This window comes from Ambystoma mexicanum, chromosome 3q (genome assembly GCF_040938575.1).
Source record: "Ambystoma mexicanum isolate Mex_15411 chromosome 3q, UKY_AmexF1_1, whole genome shotgun sequence".
Taxonomy (NCBI): Eukaryota; Metazoa; Chordata; class Amphibia; order Caudata; family Ambystomatidae; genus Ambystoma; species Ambystoma mexicanum.
Genome location: NC_090926.1, coordinates 401,409,305 through 401,433,085, shown reverse-complemented (window position 1 = coordinate 401,433,085; position 23,781 = coordinate 401,409,305). Strand labels below are relative to the sequence as shown.

Below are 23,781 nucleotides of genomic sequence, written 5' to 3'. Positions count from 1 at the left end.
GGCAAAACTTCAACTGTTGCAAAATAAAGCTCTGCGAGCAGCCCCCGGCTTAAAGAAAATCTGAGCACATCTCCAATCCAAGGAGGGAAGTTCACTGGCTTCCTGTTAAAACCAGAATTATCTTTAAAACACTCTGCCTCACCCACGAATGTCTTGCCAAGGAGGCTCCCACTTACTGCCACAATTCCATCACCCAAAACGCTGAGACCCAATGCTAGCACCCATCTATTTGTCCCACGATTTAAGAGCTCCAGGGCAGGGGGGGGGTAGCTTCCCAGTAATAGCACCTAAAATATGGAACTCCCTCCCCTTCCATACTAGAAACGAGCCGTCCCACAAGCATTTCAAGCAGACGATTGAAACTTGGCTCTTCAACAAATTCTAATCTGCCGCAGGTACTGCTGTTTTGCCCTCTCACACACCTCCCGGCTACGTATGATATGTTTTTCATTTACTGTCTGTACCCTACTGTCTTGGAACTGTATGCATTGTATTTCATGTACCTATAACCTGTATGTAATTTAACTATATTTCTCACTGTAACCAGAGAATCTAGCTTTCTGTAACCTACGCCGTGATACACCAATGCAATGCAATATATAAAGATCATCAATCAGTACATTTGTATCAATGTTTAGGGTTTCCAGAATTAATTCACATTTCTCAGACAATAAGATTTCGAATTTCTAAAATACATTGATTTATATAGAACTTCAAACATTGAGCCCTTCAGAGCAATAATGATTTTGCAATATAATCATAGCATATTCCACTGGACACGGAACCTCAACCAGTTAAGTCCCAGTTTGTACCGGATGACAGCGATTGCCACCGAATTGGATAGCACACGTGTCTTCCTCCATAGAATGCCCTCTAATCTTGCCAAATATGGCCAATCCGCCAAGTGCCAGAGTACCAACCCAAATGTAATGCTGGGCACAATTCTTCCTTTATACTACTTAAATAGAGAAATGAGAACAGCAATACCTAAAATGTAGTCTACGTAACTGGGATGTAAATAGTACGATTTTTTTTTTTTAGTAAACAGAATAATAGGTGACCACAAGGTTTATCAAAAATATATGATCCCAGATATTTGAATTGTTTCACTTTTTCGATATTTCTCCCTTTAAGCAGCCTCCTAGAGCTCATATGCCTTCTAGTACTTGTAAAGTGCATTATTTAGTTTTTTCTGTGTTGATCACCAATTTATTCTCTAGAAGATGCGTATATAGGGCATCCAGAGCTCACTGTAGGCCCACTGCAGTTTGATCAACTATTACAATATCATCAGCGTATGCTATCCACTGAATATGCTGATCGTTTGAGGGGACTGGGGGGGGGGGGATTTACGTTCTAAGTTTTTTAAATGCCTGACTCAATTCAGTGATTTGTAGGCTTAAGAGACGGGGAGCAAGCATGCAACCCTGTCTCATACCACGACGAATTGAAATCGAGCCAGTCAGTCTTCCTAAACCATCTAGCCTTACCCTAATGATGGAATTGGCATAGAGTTTTATGATTATATCCAACAAAATAAGAGGATGACACCAAGCAGCCAATTTATACCAGAGTCATCCTTTTTAGAAAATCAAAAGCGGAGGACAGGTTTATAGTTGCCACAAATAGGTTATTTGCATTCTTCTGCCAGGCCTTATTTTGGAGACACACTACAAGATAGCAGTTGAGTTGCGTCCCTATAGACTTTTTGAAAATCGTCTGGAATTTCTCATTTCTTGTGTTATCAGCCCAGGCTCGCAGTTTGCACAAAATTAGAGATGTAAACAGCTTGCTACAAGCTTCAAACAGCACAATCAAGCAGTAATTCATAGGAGAAAGTCTATTGTCTTTTTTTGTATATGGGCATTATGTAGGTATGTAGCCTTGAGAGCAGGAAGGGGAGGGGGGGGGGGGGGGTAGTTTGTATTACGTTGTCAAATAGAGTGCAAAGAATATCTGACCCACACCACAGGGTCAGCCTCCATAACAAAATTGGGAATTCCATCAAGTCCAGCTGCCCTACAATTTTTCAATTTGGTAATGAGCAGACTAATAGACTCTTTACCTGCCTGCAGAGAGCACTACGTAGATGTTGGTATTTGAACTATAACCTTTCATATCGCATTGAAGTAGGTAATAACTATAACTCCCCGCACCCTATAACTCCCCAAGCAAAATCAAGTGCAACGCTGTAAATGAATATGCGGCAAAGCAAGTGAGATGATAGAGCAAACTGTGATTCAAAACCAGCATAAGTTCCAAAACATGTACGTTTTAGGAGGGTTTATTATGTGATTCATGAACAAGAGTTGCCAAAGCAAACGCTTGTGAGAACATGTTCCAGACGTTGAATAAAAAGATAAATAAAGTTCATACAAGATTCTCTTCCGATCCCACCACTCTAAGGGAAGCCAAGATGGGATCCTTGACCAGACTACCAATGATCTAAGTCAGGCAAGGGAGAGATGGTGTTAGTACTTTACGCCCATACAACCCTATGATGGGAGTGGACGTTGGAATAACTATGCAAACCCATCCCTCTGACTCAGATTTCTTCAGGAACCACTTCAGGGTTCCTGATCGGCTGGGCCCATTTATATCTGGGATGTGTCAGTCGAGGGAGGTCCAGAGGCCATGGGTGCAGAGGTCACTTTCAGGTTCAGGATTGTGTCTGGCTAGTCTGCGGTTCCAGACTCCTGTAATATGGTTCTGACGACTGGACAGCTGGACACCCATGGCATGTCAGGATGAAGACCTCGAGGGAAGAGGCGTCCTCAGGAGACCTCCAGGACACAATGAAGACTGATTTCAGTGGGAGTCCCCACCGTCAGGCGGTGATGGGCCCTGTAGAAACTGAAGGAGCAAGTGTCTTTTTACACAAGTTGAAAATCTATGAAGTTCCCAGGATGAATCCGGAACAGTGACGGTTGCACCGAGGTAGCCCAGGAGAGAGCTGGTCAGCCCACTTGGTGGCCCGGGGATACTTCCGAAAACTCAGCAGGCACAGGTCTTCAAGCAGGGGTAGTGACAGGTTCTTCCAACCTCAGAGGCACACTAAGAACCTTAGAATTTAAAAAATCTACAATCCAAGCAGCGTAAATCATCAGAAACATTTCTTTGCACTATTACTGATAGTATAACCCCTGGAAACTGCTCTTAACGGTATCCCCTATTAAATGAGGGCACAGATGATACTCTTGCGATTAGCACTAATCCTAAGAAAACTAAAAAATAAGAAATTGGAGAAAAAAGCCTGTGAATCAAGATGTGAAAGAGAGTCATACAAGACTATTGTCGGGTGCTTATACCTGGATGAGTGTTAGGCAGAAACCTGTGCAGTTCCCTTAGGGACCACTGCAAACAGTTTAAGACTACAGGTGTTAGCAGTAAACCCAATTGGTAGCAGTCTGTACCACCCAGATTTACCCGGTAGCTGTGGCTGAGCAGTCAGACTTCTCTCAAGAAGAGTTAGGCAGTATATAGAGTATACACAATAGGGCTAAAAATACAGTAGCACAAGCAAACACTGACCAGAGCTTTGGTATAAAATTATATAATTATTTATTTAAAAACACACTTGTAAAAATACACTGGCACTAATATGTCAAGCAAGTTCAAACACAGTCACTAGAAATATATACACCTCCCTAATTAATTATTTGACAAGTCTTAGGTTAAGACACCACTTATTTAGCAAAACAGAGGTGAGCGCGTAACCATAGACGGCACGCCAATAATTTGTTTAAAAAGGGAGAGAAAAGGCAGAATAGGAAAATCATACAGAACCAACACTTTTAAGAACCCACACCAAGTCAAGAAAAGGCAGGGTCTACTGTAGAGCAAAAAGTTCATAGGCCGGGCCCACTCTTGGAGAGAGCAAGGCGGAATGTGCCCAAGATCACACAGTGGAAATGCACTCAAAGTCTTTGCAGGAAAGTCAAAAGAGGTTGGATAAAGTTTGAAAGGTAATGTTAACAGGTCCGAGGTCACCCCAGGATAGAGTGTCAAGGATTTACGGGACACCTTGGACAGTCTGTTGCAAGGGAGACCAGGCGGGACACAGTGCCTGAAATGGTGAGAGAGCTCCAGCGGGGGCAGTTGTTCCTGGCAGCGGGTGCAAGTCGGGGCTTCGTCCAGGGGAAGAGAAAATCTCGATGTGGAGGAAAGCTGGAGGCCGTTGCACTGCCAGGGAAGAAACCAGCTGCGGAGTTTCCCGGTTAAAAGGTACTACCCTTTTATTCGCAGTAGTGGTGAAGCGTGGCTATCCGGCCGCCGGGGTGCTTGGCACGGGCAATTCGACCACGAGACGATCCAGGAAGGTGAAAAAGGCGAACTGGTTGGTCCCACCAGCTCAAGGGGAAGAAGACTCTCCTGGAAGAAGATCTCCTCTGTCGTCGGGAAAGTGGCGAGTTTCGTACAGCAGGGCTCCACCGGTGGTGTCGTCGTTGTAGATGGCTCAGCTTCTCCCCTCTTCGGATTCTTTAGGTCCTGTGGCGACTTCTGAAGTTCCAGTCCCCAAAGCCCTGCTTTTATGCAGAAAACCCCCATTCATCAGCCTAGCTGTCAATCAAACATGCTAAGTGGTGAGCCGGGCAGCTCACCACTGGGCCAATCACACAAGAGTGTGACTTCAGTTGTCAAGGCAACTCAGTCCAGGGTGCCTATCCCCCCCCCCCCCACACATCCTGTAGACCCAGACAGAGTGACATCACTTTTGGAGGCTTCTGTGCAGAAGCCCGCCAAAAGTGGAACAAAGGGCTCGACTTGGGTTAGGGTTTCAGAGGTGAACACAAACACCATTTTAAAAACGAGTCCTGGCAAAAAGACCCAACCGGGGAATAAATATTAAATAAATAACCCGGCGGTATCTTTAACATTGCACCAAAAAGTGGTGCGTTTAAAATGAATGGGAAAATCCCATAGGAAATATTCCGGTGGAATATTTCGCGTGGTATCCACTGCCACCAGCCAGAAACTCGACAAGGGGGGACTGGACAGTGCCCCCTTGGAAAACAGACCCAGGCGCAATCGAATTACCCCTACCAGTACTTCCACAATATGGTGGTTTGTACTGGTTCTGTTCACAATTTGAGACTAGTAAAGCCAATGGTGACTTTAAATGCCCTGGGAGACAGTAGTCAATCACAGGGTATGGAGTCTATGTTTGGGGGGTCACTATGACACCCCTGTGTTACTGCACTGAGGGTGCTGTGTAACACACATACCAAAAACACATGAAGCCCTATGGAGTAAAAGACCCCATAGCCCATAAAACACATTACATAGTCAAAGGACATTCTCAAATCATGCCTAAGAGTGGGAGAAAAAGAGTCTCACTCTTAGCAGGAGAAAAAAAATAAACCCCAAAAATCCAGCAAAGCTGCTGGGGGGACTCACTAGGTTTGGGAAATTAGCCTTTACAGATAATTCTCCCCAACAATGAGGAGTGAGTTAGTCTACGCAGAGGAAAATGTACTGTTCGAATGATGGTGGTGGTGCTTCTTTTCACATGCCTTCTCTTCAGACCTAGAACAAATCTCTGAGACTGGGTATGGGACTGCTCTCTGGCCTTTTTTTGCTGTAGGCCAGGAGCACCTTGGTCACATGCACCCTTACCACCTATTGGTGCACTGAACTACACTAACCTCAATCCTCAATATCATGGTCATTGCCAGTACGCCAGACCCAGTACAGGTGTGGGTCTGACATTTGCCTGTAGTCATGACCGAGTGGTACACACAGAGCCATCTAGTGGCTGCTGCAAAAACATTCCAGATCAGGCCACATCTGGGGAACAATTTAAATGTGACGATTCTGTGGGAAATGGCAATATCAAATCTCCTGTAGCAAGATATTACTCTCCAAATGATTGAAATAAATCCATGCGTCAGTGACACCGTGTGGATTTGGCGTCTTGAATCTCGGGTTCCTGACTGTATGTTTGCTCTTACCTTGCACTTGCCACCATCTAGCCGTTTTTATTTATCTTATTATTCTATTATCCCATGTACTGCACTTTCTCCCTTCCCCCACGCACTTTCCTCCTTTCCCCTTCCCATGCACTTGCACGATCTGCATGACACCTGACCTAGTAGGATCGCTGTCTGTCTTCCCTCTGTTCACCCTCCCTTTGCCTCGTCGCGCCTTGAAACACTCGTGTATAGGCGTGTTATAAATGCCATATCATATCATATATGATTGAACAGCTAGAGTGGATTATGTTTTCATCATTTCATAATTAATTTGCTATTCATGTTACTTCAGTCACACCACAAATAGGAGTTCCTTCCTAGCATCAGTTCGGAGTAATTTTTCCATGATAGTTTTACCGCAGGGGCATGTATAGCATATCAGATAGTGCCCAAGTAGTAGTTTCACAACACAAGAACCTGAAAGAGTGCTCCATCATGGCGATAACGTTAGATAGTGGATTGAAGGCATCCAGTATGGAACAGTATTGTTGTAGAATTTTTCCATAATCACATTCACAGCTATATATTTAGTAGCTATATTTAGTTTTTGTAAGGAGTTAGGTTATTCATTGGCATTCATTTTCTGTTATTGATTAAACCAGAGGCACTTGAAAAGGGCAAATATCCCGAAAGTTGTCATGGTAATGTCAAGAAGCTTTCTGTACATATTGAAGGATTAATTGATACATCAGTGAAATCGAGAGTTATCAATTCAACTATTTTAGAAAATACGAAAGCTGGAAGTATGGTCTGAAGATTGTGACCTAGTTCTACACTCAATACGATCTACTCTGGGCAACGAACCTGAATCTAGAAAGCCACTGACTCTGCTTGAGACATAATGAACTGATACAAACATCCACATCTCATCCAAGTGTGATGAATACCACAAAACTGACAAATAGCACAGTGTTTAATAAGATAATAATAGCGGAGATGGAGTTTAGGGGTGGGTTAATTGCGAAGTTGTCCGCTGTGGATACGGGAGACTCAATTCTGGCTGGATCATACTGTGCAATCCTTTACAAAATCTCTATTTTCCCGGGACTCCGTTGCCTGACCTGCAAAATTTTGGAGTGCTACCAAATTGATAAATAAGGTTATTAAAAACGAGTTTACCTTTTTTCGCTGCAGAATCTCCATCCTCAGTAGATGCACCAGTTGTGTTCTCTTGCACAGTGGTTTCTAAAGAAAGGGGTCAGAGAAGAATAGGGTAATCCTTTTATGTCAATTCAAAGGATACATAAAGACCAAAATAATATGCAGGGCAGTCCGGGATATACAGTAAGAGGAATCTGAATCACCAAGCTTTCAATGGGAAACCTAACTAAACAACAATCATTCTGATCATTTCTGTGTTCACAACAGATTTACATATTAGTTTTTTATTGCACATATTGTTATCCTTTAGTACTAATTTTATTGACCTCAGAAAGATGAAAGGCTGAGATGGCTATGCTGTATTTTTAAAAGTGGGTCCAGAAGGTTACAGAGGGATATTAGAAGCAGGGGTTCAACCCCCGAGTTATCTTACCTACCTGGATGTTCGCTAGGATAAGGACGCAGAAGCCCACTGGTTTACATGTATGCTTCCAGCACATCGCAGAGCCCTGCTGGAAAGCCAGTGATTGTCTGCTCATTCTCAAGCCGTGTATTCCAATCCTACCCTGTTGGCAGCACAAGGATGCTTTTACCTCCCTAATGTTTTGTTCATGAGGTGTTGCAGCACTGTTAGATGCTCTCAAATATCCACACTCTCAAATATCCACCCTGTTGAGGATAAATAACCCTCCTCCAGCTCTCAAACATTAATGCTTAAGTAGTAGTAGACCCCAAAGGGTATGAAGTGAGGAAGCATCCATCCATTCTCTCTCTTTCCCTTCTCCATCACAGAAGACACCCTTTCATTCCAGCTTTAGCAGTGATGGTGCTAAGACAGTTAAAACCTACACACGCAGCTCATTTAAATGTCACCTACTGTTGTGACTACTTTACACGTAGTCCGTAGTACTATTTACTCCATAATGGTCCAATATCATCCCTGCAATGTTTAATGGTTTCTCCTCCATAATGTTTATAGTGGACTGGCGTGGCTGTCAAGATGACCAACGTATACTTTTCATATGGCAAGGCAACAAAGAGACTTTGGATGAATTTTTGATTTGCTTGAATTTATGCAATTCAAATGTATGTCGAGTGCTTTTAGCTGTGGGGACTTGCCTTCCTTGGATTTACTCCTGTGACGCAGACTTTGCTTCTGCAATGGTGAACCGCTATTATTGGAACCTGCTGTGCCTGATAAACATCAACAGCAGTAAGCTTCACCCCTACAGTTCCACTGGAATCATTAGCTCTCCTATTATTTCAGTCATATATTCCGTTTCTCTTTTCACAGCACCAATAAGCCCCGCCCACTCCCCCTTGTGTCATCTATAAAGAGGGCACGTCAACTGCTGTTAGCTGTGCAGCTGAAGACACTCGACGTTGCACCTGGGCCATTTCAAACGTTTAAACCTTTCCGCGGATAGTAAGGATGGCTGCATATATCCTTAAAACAGCCATGCCGTTTAACCTTGGAAGCTGAGTGAATAATCTAGATGAGTAGCCAGGTGCGGCTGCTGGTTCAACTTATGAACCACTGCAGGTATCTTTGACCCCCACGGGTAAAATAATGCTCAAAAAGCGCTCTAAATCCATTTCGATGGATATAAGAACATTATGGGCGAAACAAAATAAAGGAGCTGACTTCAACTCAGATCTCTAGGACGATCGGAGCAGTAGTACCGGTATTTGAGCCTACCCAAAATCCCATGGAAATATCTGATAACATATTATGTCAACTCCCACTACCAATTAATGATACAATTGCTCTAGGTTCGTTGTCTATAACAATTACGGCGGGGAGGGAGGCGCCCGGCGCAGCTACCTCACTTATTACAGCAATGATACATGATGTGGAGAACAATGGCCTTCCTTTATTATACTCCCAAGCTGTGAGAATTACCGACACAGCTCATTTACAAAGCCCAAAAGTGCATTTGATTGCAGAGACTGCCAGTCAATCTTCGCTTCAGCTATTAACGTGGACCATACTAACCAATTCTGTGAACATATCTGATTCAAGAGAAATTGAAACAGAGAAACTCCATGAATCCAAAACACAGAGAACACCACTCAATCTATCTCACTCACCAATACTATACCCGGACTCAGTGGAATCTTCGCCCAATTCCATGGCCTCCTCGGAAATGTCATTTATTACACCGTTGGCATGGGAAATAGCTCTGAGTGGTTTGAACACAGGGATTCAGAACCTAATAAACTTTTTTGACCAAATGGACAAAAAAGCAGATGCACGGATTGAATCGAGGGAATAGTGACGTACAAATGTATGTACCGAAGCCCAGGTGGCTGCATCACAGATGTTGCGAATAGGAACACCCCTCTGCAGGGCAGTAGAAGCAGCCATACCCCTGGTAGAATGGTCCCGTAAGCCGACTGGTGGGTCCTTACCCGCCAAGGGGTAACACTCAGAGATAGCCAAAATAATCCAGCGAGACAAAGTCTGTTTCATCACAGCCTGTCCCAAACGCTTTCCAGCGTAACCAATAAAGAGCTGATCATCCACTCTGACCCGGGACATGCGTGAAATATAAAAGCTTAACGCTCTCCTAGGATCAAGCCTATGGAGCCTCTCCTCTTCCTTACCAGGATGTGAAGGAGGATAAAATGCCGGAAGAACAACCTTCTGGCCTAAATGGAATTCCGACACCACCTTCGGAAGAAAAGAAGGATGAACTCGAAGGACAACCCTGTCCTTATGAAACACAGTGAAGGGTGGCTTAACTGAAAGTGCCTGTAACTCACTCACTCTGCAAGCGGAAGTGACCGCAACTAAAAATACAGTTTTCAGAGTTAACAGTCTCAAAGGGCATGAATGCAAAGGCTCAAACGGAGCACCCATCAGAAACTTGAGAACAAGGTTCAAATCCCAACCGGGAACACGGAAAGGTGACAGAGGGAACACATTAGTGAGCCCTTTCAGAAACTGTGAAATTAAAGGAATTTTAAAATAGGAACACTCTTCAGACGAGCGCTTAAATATGGACAGCGCCGCCAGGTAACCTTTAATGGTACCCACTTGAAGGCCCCTGTGGGCCAAAGAACGCAAAAAAGACAGAACCATGGGAATTTCACATGCAAAAGGATCCACATTCTTAACCCTGCACCAGTCGCAGAACTTACTCCAACGGCAACGGTACAGGGACTTTGTTGGGGCCTTCTGGCCGAAAGCAACACCTCTATCACGTCTTCAGGGAGGTCACAATCCTTATACCTCAACTTTTCAGAAACCAAGCGTGAAGGTTGAGGGACCTGACCTCTGGATGGAGAACCTGACCCCCCTCCTGTGAGAGCAGATCATCTCGGTAGGGAAGACGACGTCGAGGGCAGATGGACAAGTCGAGAAGGTCCGGGTACCACGTCCTCCGGGCCCACGCCAGAGGAATGAGTATCATCCGAGAAACCAACCTCCGTAACCTCTGCAGTACTTGCCTGGAGGAAACGCGTACAGCAGTGGGAATGACCACTCCACCACGAACGTGTCTCCTAAGGCTCCGTTTCGAGGAAATTCCCGCAAGCTGAACCTCTCGCACTTCCGGTTGACACTGGAGGCGAAGAGATCCACTTGAGGGGTCCCCCAAAGGGCGAAGATCTCCAGGAGAATCCCCTGAGCCAACTCCCACTCGTGAGAGATCGCGCTCTGCCTGCTCAGAGTGTCCGCCGTCTCGTTTTCGTCTCCTACCAGATGAACTGCCGAGATCGAAACTTCCTGCTGGATTGCCCAGAACCAGAGCTGCATCGCCTCCCTGCACAGAAGAAGTGACCCTGCCCCCCCTTTTTGTTGAGGTAGTGCATGGCCACCGTGTTGTCCGTCAGGATCAGGACATTCTTTCCTCGCACTCGGCAGAAAAGCCTTCAGGGCTAGCCTGACGGCCCTCAGCTCCAACAGATTGATATGGAGTCTGGACTCCGACGGAGACCAACGACCGATGACTGTCAACTCGTTGGCATGAGCTCCCCATCCCGTGAGGGATGCGTCAGTCACGATCGTCACCTCCGGCCAGGGCAGCCAAAATGGAGCCCCCCTCATCAGATTGCCTTCGACGGCCCACCACAGGAGGTCCTGGACGACCGAAGACGGCACCTGAACAGGGTCCGACATCCTGCCGGAGGACTGAGACCACTGGAGCTTGAGTGCCCATTGCAAAGATCTCATCCACAACCTTGGCTCTGGCACCAGAAGAATGCAGGATGCCATGAGGCCGAGCAGTCTCAAGAACTCTAACGCTGGGAGAGTCTGGGCAAGGTGAAACTTGTGCACCATCTGCTGAATGTGATGAGCCCTCACCTGGGGTGGAAAACACTGCCCCAGGGACGTGTCGATCACTGCTCCGATGTACTGGAGCCTCTGAGTTGGTGTCAAATGGGATTTCTTTAAGTTGAGGGAGAAGCCCAGCTTGTGGAGGGAGTGGCAGGTGACTGACAGATGATCCAGGACTTGCTCGGAATAGTGCGCCCTGATCAACCAATCGTCCAGGTAGGGGTAGACGTGAATCCCCCCTTTCCTGAGGTGCGCTGCCACCACTACCATGAGCTTGGTGAAGACCCTCGGGGTGGAGGTCAATCCGAACGGCAGGTCCCGAAACTGAAAGTGCGAGTCGCCAACCGCAAACCTCAGGTACTTCTTGTGCGTCGGATGGATCGGCACATGAAAATAAGCGTCCTTGAGGTCATGTGACACCAACCAGTCCTGAAGTTGAAGGGCCTGGAGGACTTTAGAAAGAGTAACCATCTTGAACTTGTCCTTCCTGAGGAGTTTGTTCAAACAGCTGAAGTCCATGATGGGTCTCAATCCCCAGTCTTTCTTGGAAATCAAAAAATAAGGGGAATACCATCCCTTGTTCCTCTCCGCTACAGGCACCAGTTCTATGGTGCCTTTCTCCAGCAGGGATTGAATTTCCTGCGCAAGGAGCGGATCCGGACACTTCAAAGAAAGATTCTCCGGTGGATTGTCTTGAGGCCTTTGCCGGAAAGGAAGACCGTAGCCACTCTACAAGATGCTGCGCCAGACTTCCCCCAACCGGTGAACCATGGGACATGGCCTCATGACTCAGCTGAAGCGGCTGCAGCGTTGCCTAAGGGCAAAGAGGCAACAGCCCGAGCGGCCTTGGCACCTCGAGTACCTTGCTTTCCACCTCTGGCACTCCTACGGTGGCCCCTTTGACTGGCAGCTCCTCTCGCTTTACCAAAGGATGAGTAATAACGAAAGGAACCTCCCCTCCATTGCTGTCCCCTAGGACGAAAAGGCGGAGGTTGCTGAACTGCCGCGCCCAACGACTTCGCTGCAGCTTTTGAGGTCTGCAACCTCTCAAGGCTCTCGTCAGCCTTGCTGCCAAAAAGATGTTCCCCGTCAATGGGCATGTTGAGGAGCCGGGCCTGTGTATCACAGTGCTCGCCGCCATGGTCCGGCTGACGCAATCTGCCATGTGCAAACCCGACTGAACGGCCTCACACATAGCATCCTTGCCATCCTGAACCATGGCAAGGAAACCATCCCGTTCATCCCCTTCGAGAATATGTTCACCCGCCAAGGAAACAGTTCCACAGAGTGTGCGTGAAACGAGACAAGGCACAAATGGAGTTGGCCGCCTGAAGCGCCATACCCCCTGCAGAAAACACATTCTTCGCCCAGCCGTCAAAACACTTGTCATCCATATCAGGAGGGATGGTAGGGTACGACGCCTGGTTTGCGGGGCCGTAGCCGCCTGCACCACCAAACTCTCCAGAGTAGGGTGCTTGGACAAGTAGCAGGGGTCACTGCTGGCTGGGCGGTATTTTCGCGCTAAACACTTGCTCACTGCCAGGAGACTCTCCGGAGCAGTCCAAGTCGCTGCCACCCTCCTCTGTAGAGCCATACTGAACGGCAGTACCGGATCAGTTGGTGGACCAATGTCGAGGATATCCGTAAGGTCATCCTGAACAAACTCCCCTGGGGGAGCAGACCATCCTAAGTACTCGGAGACCCGTGAAATAAGGCGCCGGTACTAAGAATCGGCATGAGTGCCAGGCTCAGGCCTACAAAACTCCACCTCCGGAGAGGTGTCCAGCCCACCAGCATCATGCAGGGACTGCCTCAGGTCCTCAAACTGGCTATGGCCCGAGATAATCTCGTCAGGCAGTGTCAGGCACCATGCCATTATCAGAGCCCTCATCCACCTCTGAAATTAACTCCAGATGGCGGTAAGAAGGCACAGAAATGGAAGCAAAGCCATTCTTGACCTTGGCCAGAGCCTTTCTAGGTGGTTCCCCCGAGCCACGGGGTACCCCCGTCGACACAGCCCCGAAAGGCGTCGACTGAATCCACGCCGGCGTTGAGAGAATCGGTGTCGACGACAGATGCGGCGCCGACAGCATCGACGGCGTCGACACAGGCCTCGAAAGCGGAGCCCCGAGCATGTCCTTCGACATCCTGGGCGCCGAAGGCGTCGATGTCTTCCTCGAAGACTTCACAGATTCATACGGTCTCGAGCGTGTCGAGGACCCGGACCTGGACCGGGCATGCTGAGAACGATTCCCCTTGTCCGAGCGGGACCTTTCCCACGAATCGTGATGACCACCCGAGCCCGAAGGCGTGCGAGCGGCGTCTCTCGGCTGATCATGACCGACGGCCCCACTCGGAGGCACCGACGGACCAGTGCCCTGCGATTCCAGAATCGCCAACATCTTCTTCCCGAAGGAAGCCCATTCCTCAGGTGTCACATGCCTGCTGGGGTAAGCGACCCGCCGACGGGCGGAGTCCTCGGATGAGGACGGGGAAGGCGACCGATGACGGCGCGATCGAAGAGGCAGAAGAGTGGCGAGACCGACTCCGGGACCGAGACCCACTGGACTTACGACAACGACGCGGAGAGTCGCCCCTCGAGTCATCCGTCGAAAGCCCCGCAGACCTCGACTTCCAGGGCTTACCTACCGATAACTTCTCCTTGCGCTCCCGCAAGGCTTTCGACGTGAGCGACTGACAGTCGACACAGTCATCCGTGTCATGGGCCTCCCCGAGGCACCAGAGGCAGGCGTCGTGCGAGTCCGTGACCGACATCTTGGACTCACAGTCCCCGCACTTCTTAAAGCCCGGACGTGGTTTGGAAGACGAGGTAGACATCTTCACGAAGAAAACAACAGAAACTCCAAAGAGTCGAGGCGCGCCGAGATTCCCGAAGCGAACACGTTCGTGGAAAAAACGGAACTGAGGCTACGGGCGTCGTGCGTCCTACTTATAACATCCAGTGACTTCGGCCGTCGGAGGAGGTCCTCGAGGGTGGCTTATCGACGTCATTGACGCAGGACGCAAACGCCAAAGATTTTCCGAAGCAGCACAGCTGTGGGGATTACTGTCATAGATATGGAATACGTCGGAGGACCCAATCCCCTCGAAAGTACAAACACTTATATGCAGGTTAAATTCACATTGTTGCATCAGTATGACACTTCAATTGGATGGATGTTTTACATTTGAGTATTATTGTCCTCCCCACCCCTTCAGGGTATGGGTATTGAGTTCCCTCCCTTCCCCCTCCGTCCCCCTGACGGCATTTCAGATTCTACCAGTTTGTCGGCAAGAGTTCAGTTCATGCTTAACATAGAGTGGGACTTTGTTCTCGTGTGCTTCATTTGTGCTTCAGCTTCGTGGCAGGCTAGGTTTCTTGGAGCGTGTCGGAGTTGTTCCGTTCTCGTTCAGGGATGTTGTCATCGTCGGTTGTTGCTTTTCAGCTCATTTGGTCATTCATTTCCTATATACTGATTGACGAAGTCGCACCATATTTCTTCGTGTCGCGCCGCCTTATCATGGAGGGCTGCCATGATTTTCTCTATTGTGTGGATATTCCTGGCGATATGAATCCATTCTTTTTTAACTGGGAGGTGTGAGGACTTCCATTGGATAACCAGGCACGCTCTAGCGGCTAGCAGGAGCGATGACACCACTCCTTTAATCGTAGTGGACTCCTCCTCCTCTTCTTCCAGGCCAAACAACATTAGGAGGGGAGCTGGGTTTCTCTCGATGCCGTCTATCTGTTTAATCCATCCTAGAACTTCATTCCAGTATATGCAGACTTTGGGACAGTCCCACCACATGTGCCAGTAGTTAGCTTCCACTCCGTATTGTCGCCAGCATTTTGGACTTTGGTTTGGTACATTTTCAACAGTCTGAGAGGGTCGTACTGCCATCTGTGGAGTAGTTTTATTGCATGTAGTTTGTAGGGGATTGATATCCGGGATGGCGTGCTGCAAATCGTGTCCCATGTCATTTGGTCAAATTCCCAGCCAAAATCTTTTTCCCATTTTTGTTTTTAGAGGGAGGCTTGGGGCTTGATCGGTGCGTGCTATCAGGCCTTTGTTTGTGGTGGTCGTGTCCAGGATTGTCTCAAAGGGCATTAGCTCTCTTCGTGTCTTGTCTTTCCATTCCTTCTTGGGCATGACGCCTTTCAAGCGCAGGTATAAGAAGATCGGTATGGGGTGTATCTGGAGGGCTTCTTCTAGTTCTATGACGGATATGAATTTGTCTTTTCTCCATAACTGACCCACTCTTTCAAGTCCTCGGGGGGGGGGGAGGTCATGTTGTTAGGCCCACCATTCCCTTTCCTTCTTTCCATATGTTTCATAGTGTCCCCAATATTGGATGATTGGGCAGTCTTCTTGTGAGGTGTGGCCGGGGGACCCATATCCATTCTGCAAGGGTCGCCGGGGTTAGGTTATCATTGTCCAATTGAATCCACTGCAGGTCTTTCCTGTCCCTAAGGTGGGGGATGAGGATTCTTAATTGGGCCGCCTGGTAATATTGTTCAATGTCTGGGAGGCCAACTCCTCCTTGGTCCTTGGGTAATATCAGAGTTTCATAGGGTATCCTGGGTTTTTCCCCCCGCACATAGGAATCTAGTTATTGCCCTTCTTACCCGTTTGAAGAAGTGCTCTGGAACCGTTAGCAGGAGTACCTGAAAGGGGTACAAGAAGCGTGGGGGACTAACCATTTTCACGGCGTTCAGACGTCCCATCCAGGAAATTGTGAGAGGTTTCCACTTTGTGAGGTCTGCATTAAGGGCAGCAAGGAGTTGGGGGAAGTTGGCTTCGTAAATATCCGCGACGTCTCTGGTCAAATTGACACCTAGGTATCTTAATGTGGGGCTGCCAATGATGAGTCCCGATCACTCTAATTCTATTAGTTGTTCCGGCGACGGTTCGTGCAGCGGGAAGAGGATGGATTTGGTTTAGTTCATTTTGAAGCCTGATAGTGCTCCGTATTCTTCTATAAGATGAATTGCCTGGGGACTGACATCATTTGGTTCTGCACGTGGAGCAAAATGTCGTCTGCATACAGGGCTAGCTTATATTCGCGGCCGCTCACGCGTAGTCCCTCAACGTCGTCACTCATTCTGATCTTCTGTGCCAGTGGTTCCAGTGATAGTACGAATAGTATAGCAGAGAGGGGGCATCCCTGTCTCGTTGCTCTGGTCAGGGGGAACCAGCGTGAGTACTGGGAGTTCACCACGACGGATGCCCACGGTGCGGTGTAGACCGCTTTGATTCCTCGTCTGAGGGCAGGGCCTAGGCCTATTGTCTTCAGTGTGGCCTCAAGGAAGGGCCATTCGACTCTGCCAAACGCTTTCTCCGCGTCGATTCAGAACAGTACCGGTGTGTTCGGCATTTTCTTGGCTTCATGTATTAGGTGGAGAGTTTTGCGAGTGGAGTCCGCTCCCTGTCTGCCAAGGATGAATCCCACCTGGTCGTCGTGGATTATGGCTGGCATATGCGACTCTAACCGTGCAGTGAGGACTCTTACAGAGATTTTGGCATGCGTATTTAGAATAGAATAGGGCGGTAGGATACGCACAGTTTAGGGTCTTTACCTTCTTTGGGGATGACTGTGATTAGCGCCTCGGAGAAGGATTCGGGAGCGGTACCAGATTGGAGAATGTTATTGAAAAGCTCGACCATGAAAGGAAAGAGAGTGTCAATGAAGGTTTTATATAAGCCGGCTGTGTAGCCATCGTTCCCAGGGGCTTTCCCCGTTGGGAGTCTCTTGATTGCTTCTTCTATCTCTTCGCCGGTGATGAGAGCGTCAATAGTTTGAGCTATGTCCTGGGGCACGGTAGGGAGGGATATCTTATTCATGTATTCTGTGATTGCTTGCTCGTGTGATGTGGAGTCTGAGGTGTGTAGCTTTTCATAGAAGCTGGCAAAGGCCTCTGGAATGCTCAGGGGTGGTCTACGTTGGAATTGGGCTCACTTTCTATGACTGACACCCACCTTTCTTTACGCTGCCTGTGAAGTCTGGTGGCGAGCAGGGCGTCTGCTTTGTCTACTTTCTCGTATTGTTTTTGTTTCAGGTATTGTAGCTTGCGCACAATTTGGTCCGCTTCCAGTTGACGCAATTCCTCCCTCTTGCTGTTGGCTTCCACTATTTTTTGGGCTCTATCAGGGCCGGCGGACTGGGCGTTGTAGTCTAATTGGGTTATTTCCTTTCTGAGCTTGTTTTCTATGAGTTGGCGTTCTCTTTTCTTGGCTGCTCCTTCCTTGATGAGTATCCCTCTCCATGTGGCTTTCCTTGCCTCCCACACTGCGTTCACCGAAACTTTGCCCGTATTGTTCTGCTCAAAAAACTGATCGATGTCTTCCTTAAATTGATCTCGGAATATCGCGTCTTTCCAAAGCGTTTCGTTGCAGCGCCATTTCGAACTTCTGTGTGGGAGCGCCAGTCGGTTGAAAGTGACTGTGACCATATCATGATCCAACCATGTTATAGGGGATATTTTGGATGTTGACAACGACGCAGTTAGCTCCGGAGTGAGGTAGATGTAGTCGATTCCCGTGTATGTGGCATGTGACACTGAGTAGAATATGAAGCCTGCTTGCTGAGGGTTCATGTGACGCCAAGCGTCTAAGTTTGTAGGCATCTGTCATTTCTGTTACTGGTTTGCGACCGGCCTCTGGTGGAGTGGAGGCTGTTGTGTTTCCGGCTTGCCTGTCCATCGCTGGGTCTATCCACGTGTTAAGATCGCCTCCTATGATTACTTCACCTTCCGCTTCAAGCATGATTTTAGGGACTATATGTTGTAAGAACCTGGACTTCCCAGAGTTGGGGGCGTATACGGATGCAAGCATGATGATAGTACCTTGTATCTTGCCGACCAATAGGAGAGCCCTGCCGCTTACATCTGTCCAGGTTTTCATGATTTCAAAACAGAGCTGTTTGTCCATCAGAATGCCAACCCCGGCTTTCTTAAGTGGTGCAGAGCTCCAGTGTTCGCTACCTGTCTTGGTATGGAGGACCCTTCTTTCCTCACCTGTAATATATCAGGTTTCCTGCACAAAGAGTATGTCGAGCTTTGCCCTTTTGAATTCTCTGGACACTAGTGACCTTTTGGTGGGGGAATTGAGTCCCTTGACTTGAATTTTAATTGTGCCTAGCCTGCCGCTTATCATTTCGTGGTTATCGACCATTGGTGTGTTTTCTTGGTTCGTTGTTTAAGTCCCCTCTCTTGTCGTCGGGCACCGAGGTAGTGACAATGTTCTGGTAAAAGCTTGTGGACGTCTTAAGCTTTGGTGTTTTCACCATCCCTCCCCCCTCCCACTCCTTTGGGGCATTCTAGGTGATACCCCTTGCCCTCTGTATCTTTTCTTCGTCTTTCAGCGCGTTGATGAGGGCTTGCATCATTGCTTGGTGGCGTCCGGATTGGACTGGATAGAAGTGTTCAGTCTAATGTCGGACCACCGGTGGGGACCGTTACCTCACGGTCCTTATTGCAATTACCATTGTTTTAAGAATTTGAGCCCCCTTCCCGCCCCCCCCCCCCCCCCCCAACATCTAGAAACTTAACAATAACAGTGATAAACAGAAGTGTAACGTTACGTGTGGTTTTCGGTCTCTTCATCTGCAGGCTTTTCCCCCCCCTTACCTCAGGGGCCGGACTCTTCATCGATTTGGACCCGTATGTAGGGGACGTGAGACACCAAGCTCTTGATAAGTGCCCATATTGTGTTCATCAGTTGTCCGTTTTGACATGTAACTCCCTGGGATGGATTTTCATTTTCCGCTTTCGGGTGTATTGTTGCCTCGCCTGTACTTTCTTGACCCCTTCACTCTTTTTCTCCTTGGGCCCTGGAGCACCCATCGTGTTCCGTTCTGTACAGTGTCTTCTCGTTCCCCCTCTCTCGGGCCCGTTCCGAGGATGTCTGTGATACAGTCCCTAATCTCTTCTTCTGATCGCAGCTGTATCCTTCTGCTTCCATGCTGAAAGGTGAGGGAAAATGGATATCCCCACCTGCATCGCGTGCCTTGTTCTTTGAGCCATTTTGTCAGGGGGCTGCAAAGATGTCTCACGGCTAAGGTGAGCGAAGATAAGTCCTGGAATATGGTTATCTGGGCTCCTCCCAGTGTGAGGGGCCCGCCGGACCTGGCCTTCTCCAGGATCCTGGTTTTGTCCTGGTATCGGTGGAATCTTGCGAGGACCGATCTTGGGCCGCCAGGTGGTCCTCCCGCTCTGTGTATTCGTTCAGTTTTAGGCTCGCCGATGGCCTCTTCTGCTGTCAAAATTTTTATGATATCATGTATTGTGTTTTTGAGGTCTTCCGTTTCTCCTTCGTTTTCCGGTATTACGAAGAATCGCAGGTTGTTTCTTCTTTCTCCATTTTCTAAATCGTCCATCTTCAGGCGTATTTCTTCCTCCCTCTTCACAATGTTTCGTATCCTCAGGTCCATTTGGGTTTCAAGGGTGTCAATCGAGGCTTGGTTATTCTCAACACCTTCCAGTCTCTCCTCAATGTTGTCCATTCTCTGAGTGATCTTATATATTTTGCCGCCCAGGTTGGCTCCCATGTTCTTTATTTCGCTCAAAAGGGTGGCGATATCGCCCTTGGTGGCAGCTGCTCCCGTTTCCGCAATGTCTCTTGACATTATGGCTTTATAGTCAAGGGTGGGGGGAGTCGGCGCGTAGACTTACCTGGCTAGTTTGCTCTTAACGTTCAGGTGGCTATTCTTGGGTCAGAGGAGGCGCGCGCCCCTGGTTAGGGGGCCTTACCCTCTGTGCCGCTGCGTGATTCGGTGGCTCAGGAATGATTCCAGGTCAGTGGGCTGGTGTGCAGCCTACTGTGTGGGTGGGAGGCTGGTATGGAGGCTCTCTGGGCAGTCTTCAGTGCTGTTGGGCCTGCTCGTGGCCAGGACCCTCTTGGGGGAGCTTCTCCCTCGTGCTGGTTCGTGCTGTGTCTGTCTCAGGGGGGTACGATGGGGGTCCAAGGCGGACCTGGTGCCTTTCGACGTGCGTTGGTATGGGGTGTCCTGAATTTATACTCAGGCGCAGTTACAATGCGGTTCTGGGGTCTTGCTGGGGGAGAATATGTAAAGTCTCTGGGGTGGGGTCCTTTACCTCCCCTTGCGTGGTGCCCCTCTATATATGGCGTGGGGTTTTGCTCCAGAGTTCCACCAATATTGCCCAGCTGCATTGGGGGGGCCCGTTGGGATGACCCTGTGGGGATGGGTTCACCCTGTATGGGGAACGCTCGCACAGATGGGGGGCCTGTCCGGGGCCGTGTGGTGGATCCGTGTCTTGGCGTCTTGCTTTTCCCAAGGGGGCGGGGGGTGACGGGTGTCTGGGGCCTGGGTTTGCTTATCCCGGCTCTACAGTATGTTGTGTGCTCCTGGTGGGTGGCCGGTAGTGCAGCACATGCATCGCGGCCTCATGCGCCACAGGCTGCTTCTCCCCAGCGGGTCGCGGGCACTAGGGCCTCCGTGCAGCGCAGTCCTAGATGCTGGGGTCCCCGGCGTGCTCCGGCAGGTCTCAGTGGGAGAGGCACATGAGGGGGGGCCCGTCGAGGGGTCGCTGCAGTCTCCTTCGCTCCGCGGCACCCACGCATCAACTTTAAACACCCAGGAGGGGATGCCGGGGGCGGGTCTCGGAGCACCTCTTCAGTGCACAATAAGCATCGGGGGCCTGCCTTCAAGTCCGCAGCGTTGGGCTGCTTGGACTTCACTTTTTCGAACATTCAAACGTTCCTTCTCCGCGGGAAAACTTCAATCGTCGTTTTCTCCTGCTTCCGTCATCTGATTTTCATCGGGTTTTCTCCTTAAGTGGTGGGGGGCGGTCTTTTGATGCGCTTTTCTCTCGTGTTCTCCTGTGGCGGGGGGGTCGTGGTGTGGGGGCTCAACTCACTACGGACCCTTTGGGACAGAGCTCACACAGGGAAGTTGGTCATCAGTGCGCCCCCTGGTGGCCAACCCTTATGAACCTCTTTACATATTCATCCACAACCGTACTCCGGTATGTGTAAGGTTGTGGTGATGGTAGACAGACCAATACCGAGTAATCTATCATTAATCACAGAAATTATTAACAATGATCAGCACAATGCTGAAGAACGATATTTCCTAACATTAGAACAAAAAAAGAGCGCAACAGGGTGTCCGAATTTCATTTAATAAAAGTGACCATAAAAATATGGCTAACGAAACAATACACCACAAAAGCAGGCAAATAAAGTCTCCACCTCTTAAAGTCCAATCTACACACCCTCATAATTGGTACCACAAAAGGAAAACCAAGGCAGACCCATTTAAGGAGGAGACCCTTTTGATCAGAATGCTAGAAAGACAACAACAAGATCCATTTCCAACTAGATTCACCGTGCTTGAAATCTTCAAGCTCATACCATGCTTGGAATTAATACAATCAAGAGATATACAGTACATGAAAAACATGAGTAATGAGTTTATGGACACAGTGGAATTCACGATTCCATCCTTAATCATCAAGGAAATAATATGGAACTCCAAAGACAAACTACTTGAGTATGATTTGAAAAAGGATACAAAGTATAGTAGTAAATCAAAAACAGCAAGGAAAAGGAGAGCTTCCAAAGTTGAGACTGGCATCAGACACCGTAGTTCAAGGTGTTAACCTTTGACAAGTGTGTGTGGGTAGATCTGGCTACTTAGAGAGAGAGGTACTAATGAAACCAGACAGACTGAAAGTATACAAATCAAAATGTGATTTTCTGACCAAAACCTCAACTGATTTAAAATCTCAGGCTGAATATTAACGCCAGAGTACAAACAAGTATGTAAAGATGAGGATGTCCATATGGTACACTAGGCGTTTCAAACACTTGATGCAAAAGAACTCTGGAAACCTAATAAACAATACTGAGATAGTAATTTTGCAATAAACCTGGATGATAAATCAACCTTCCTGGCCAGGATATCGGATTTGCTGGATCCCGGTGATTAAACATCAGAAAGGTAGGCCTTCAGCAGGTATGTTAACGGCATTCAAATTGTCCTCCCGTCCAATATTGTGTCCATGGGCTTCACCGCTTCCTAGCATTCAATTGACAAAATAAATGTTGCCGGATGAAGAAGGCTCCCTGCAATCCAATATGGCCATCCTCAATCTCTATTGGGACCCTATGGCAATAACTGATGATTTTCTTTACAAGATTCGTCCCAGATATGTAACATCTGATAAAAACTGATGTTACGATTTCAACCACAGTAATTGTTGGTGATTTGAATCTGAAATGCATAATGACTAATGGTGATTAGTTAGCTTGTGCGAAGCGAGGGCTGCTCGTCATGGAAGATAGACATTTTGTGATGTTAAATGGAGCTATTAAAGGCAAGGTGTCACCAGCTACAACGTGGCATAGAGACCAGTCAGCATCGATCTTAGACTATGTATTTATCTCACGTAATTAATTAAACCTAACAAAGTTTCAAAATCACACAACAACGTACAGTGATCATAGCATCCTAGAGGCGAGTTGGAGGTTAGGTAATCATTTAACTGGTGACTATTACAAAGAGGCCCTTGAGCTCACAGAAAGTTGTAATCAAATAAAAATATCCTCACAGTACCTAACAAAAATATCAATATATTTTCAGGATGAAATACAGATGACAAATGTGTACCTAGAATATAATGATATACTACATTTTTTTCAAGAAGTTGAAGATCATACCAGCAGACCGAGAATAATTCACAAATATTCCTCTGACATTACGATTAAAAACATGAGAGAAGCAATGAGAAAAGAGTTTAAGAAAATAAGAACATGTAACATTGAGGTGAAAATAAAGTTGGCTAGAAATATTCGAAAAAGATATAAAAACCGTTAAAAACAACAAACTGCAAACAACAAGGGGGTCTCGGGAGTCCCTCTGCCAGAAATGAGTTCTGGTTATGAGAGGCTTACCCAGAGTCTTTAGCTCACCATCTTTCAGAGAGGCGAAATATCCAAAACACACCAGTCTTTGTCCTGCCCTAGGCCAGTCCAGCACCGAAATGCTAGGCAATTCTCCTCTGTACAAGAGTACCAACAGCAACCCCAGACACATGTTTTGTTCTGGTTGGACCTAGCATTTCGGTGCTGGACTGTCCCTGGGCAGGACAAAGACTGGTATGTTTGGGATATTTCTCCTCTGTGAAAGATAGTGAGCTGAAGAATCTGGGTAAGGCTCTCATAACCAAGACTAATGTCTATCAGAGAAACTCCAAGGACACCCCCCCTTGTTTTTTGCATATTTAAGTAATTTTGGGTCTCACCCCAAGTTACTAGGGGAATCCAGACGTGGACCCCTTGTTCACTATTCTTAGAGAGGCACAGCTCCACCCTACAGATTAGGTCCAACCAGACTGAAACACATGTCTAGGAATGCTGTTGGTACTCTTGTTCAGAGGAGAAGTGCCTAGCATTTTGGTGCTGG

General features: G+C 47.8%; 1 protein-coding gene across 3 annotated transcripts in view; it reads right to left on the bottom strand.

Moving 5' to 3' along the window:
• Positions 1–23,781, bottom strand: part of LOC138582632 (TBC1 domain family member 9B-like) — a 1,499,720-nt gene that overhangs the window by 87,501 nt on the left and 1,388,438 nt on the right. For all 3 annotated transcript variants that reach the window (XM_069654093.1, XM_069654091.1, XM_069654092.1), the window contains one exon: positions 7,092–7,157. In XM_069654093.1, coding sequence (XP_069510194.1) covers positions 7,092–7,157 — 66 coding nt within the window. The remainder of the gene's footprint in view (positions 1–7,091; positions 7,158–23,781) is intronic.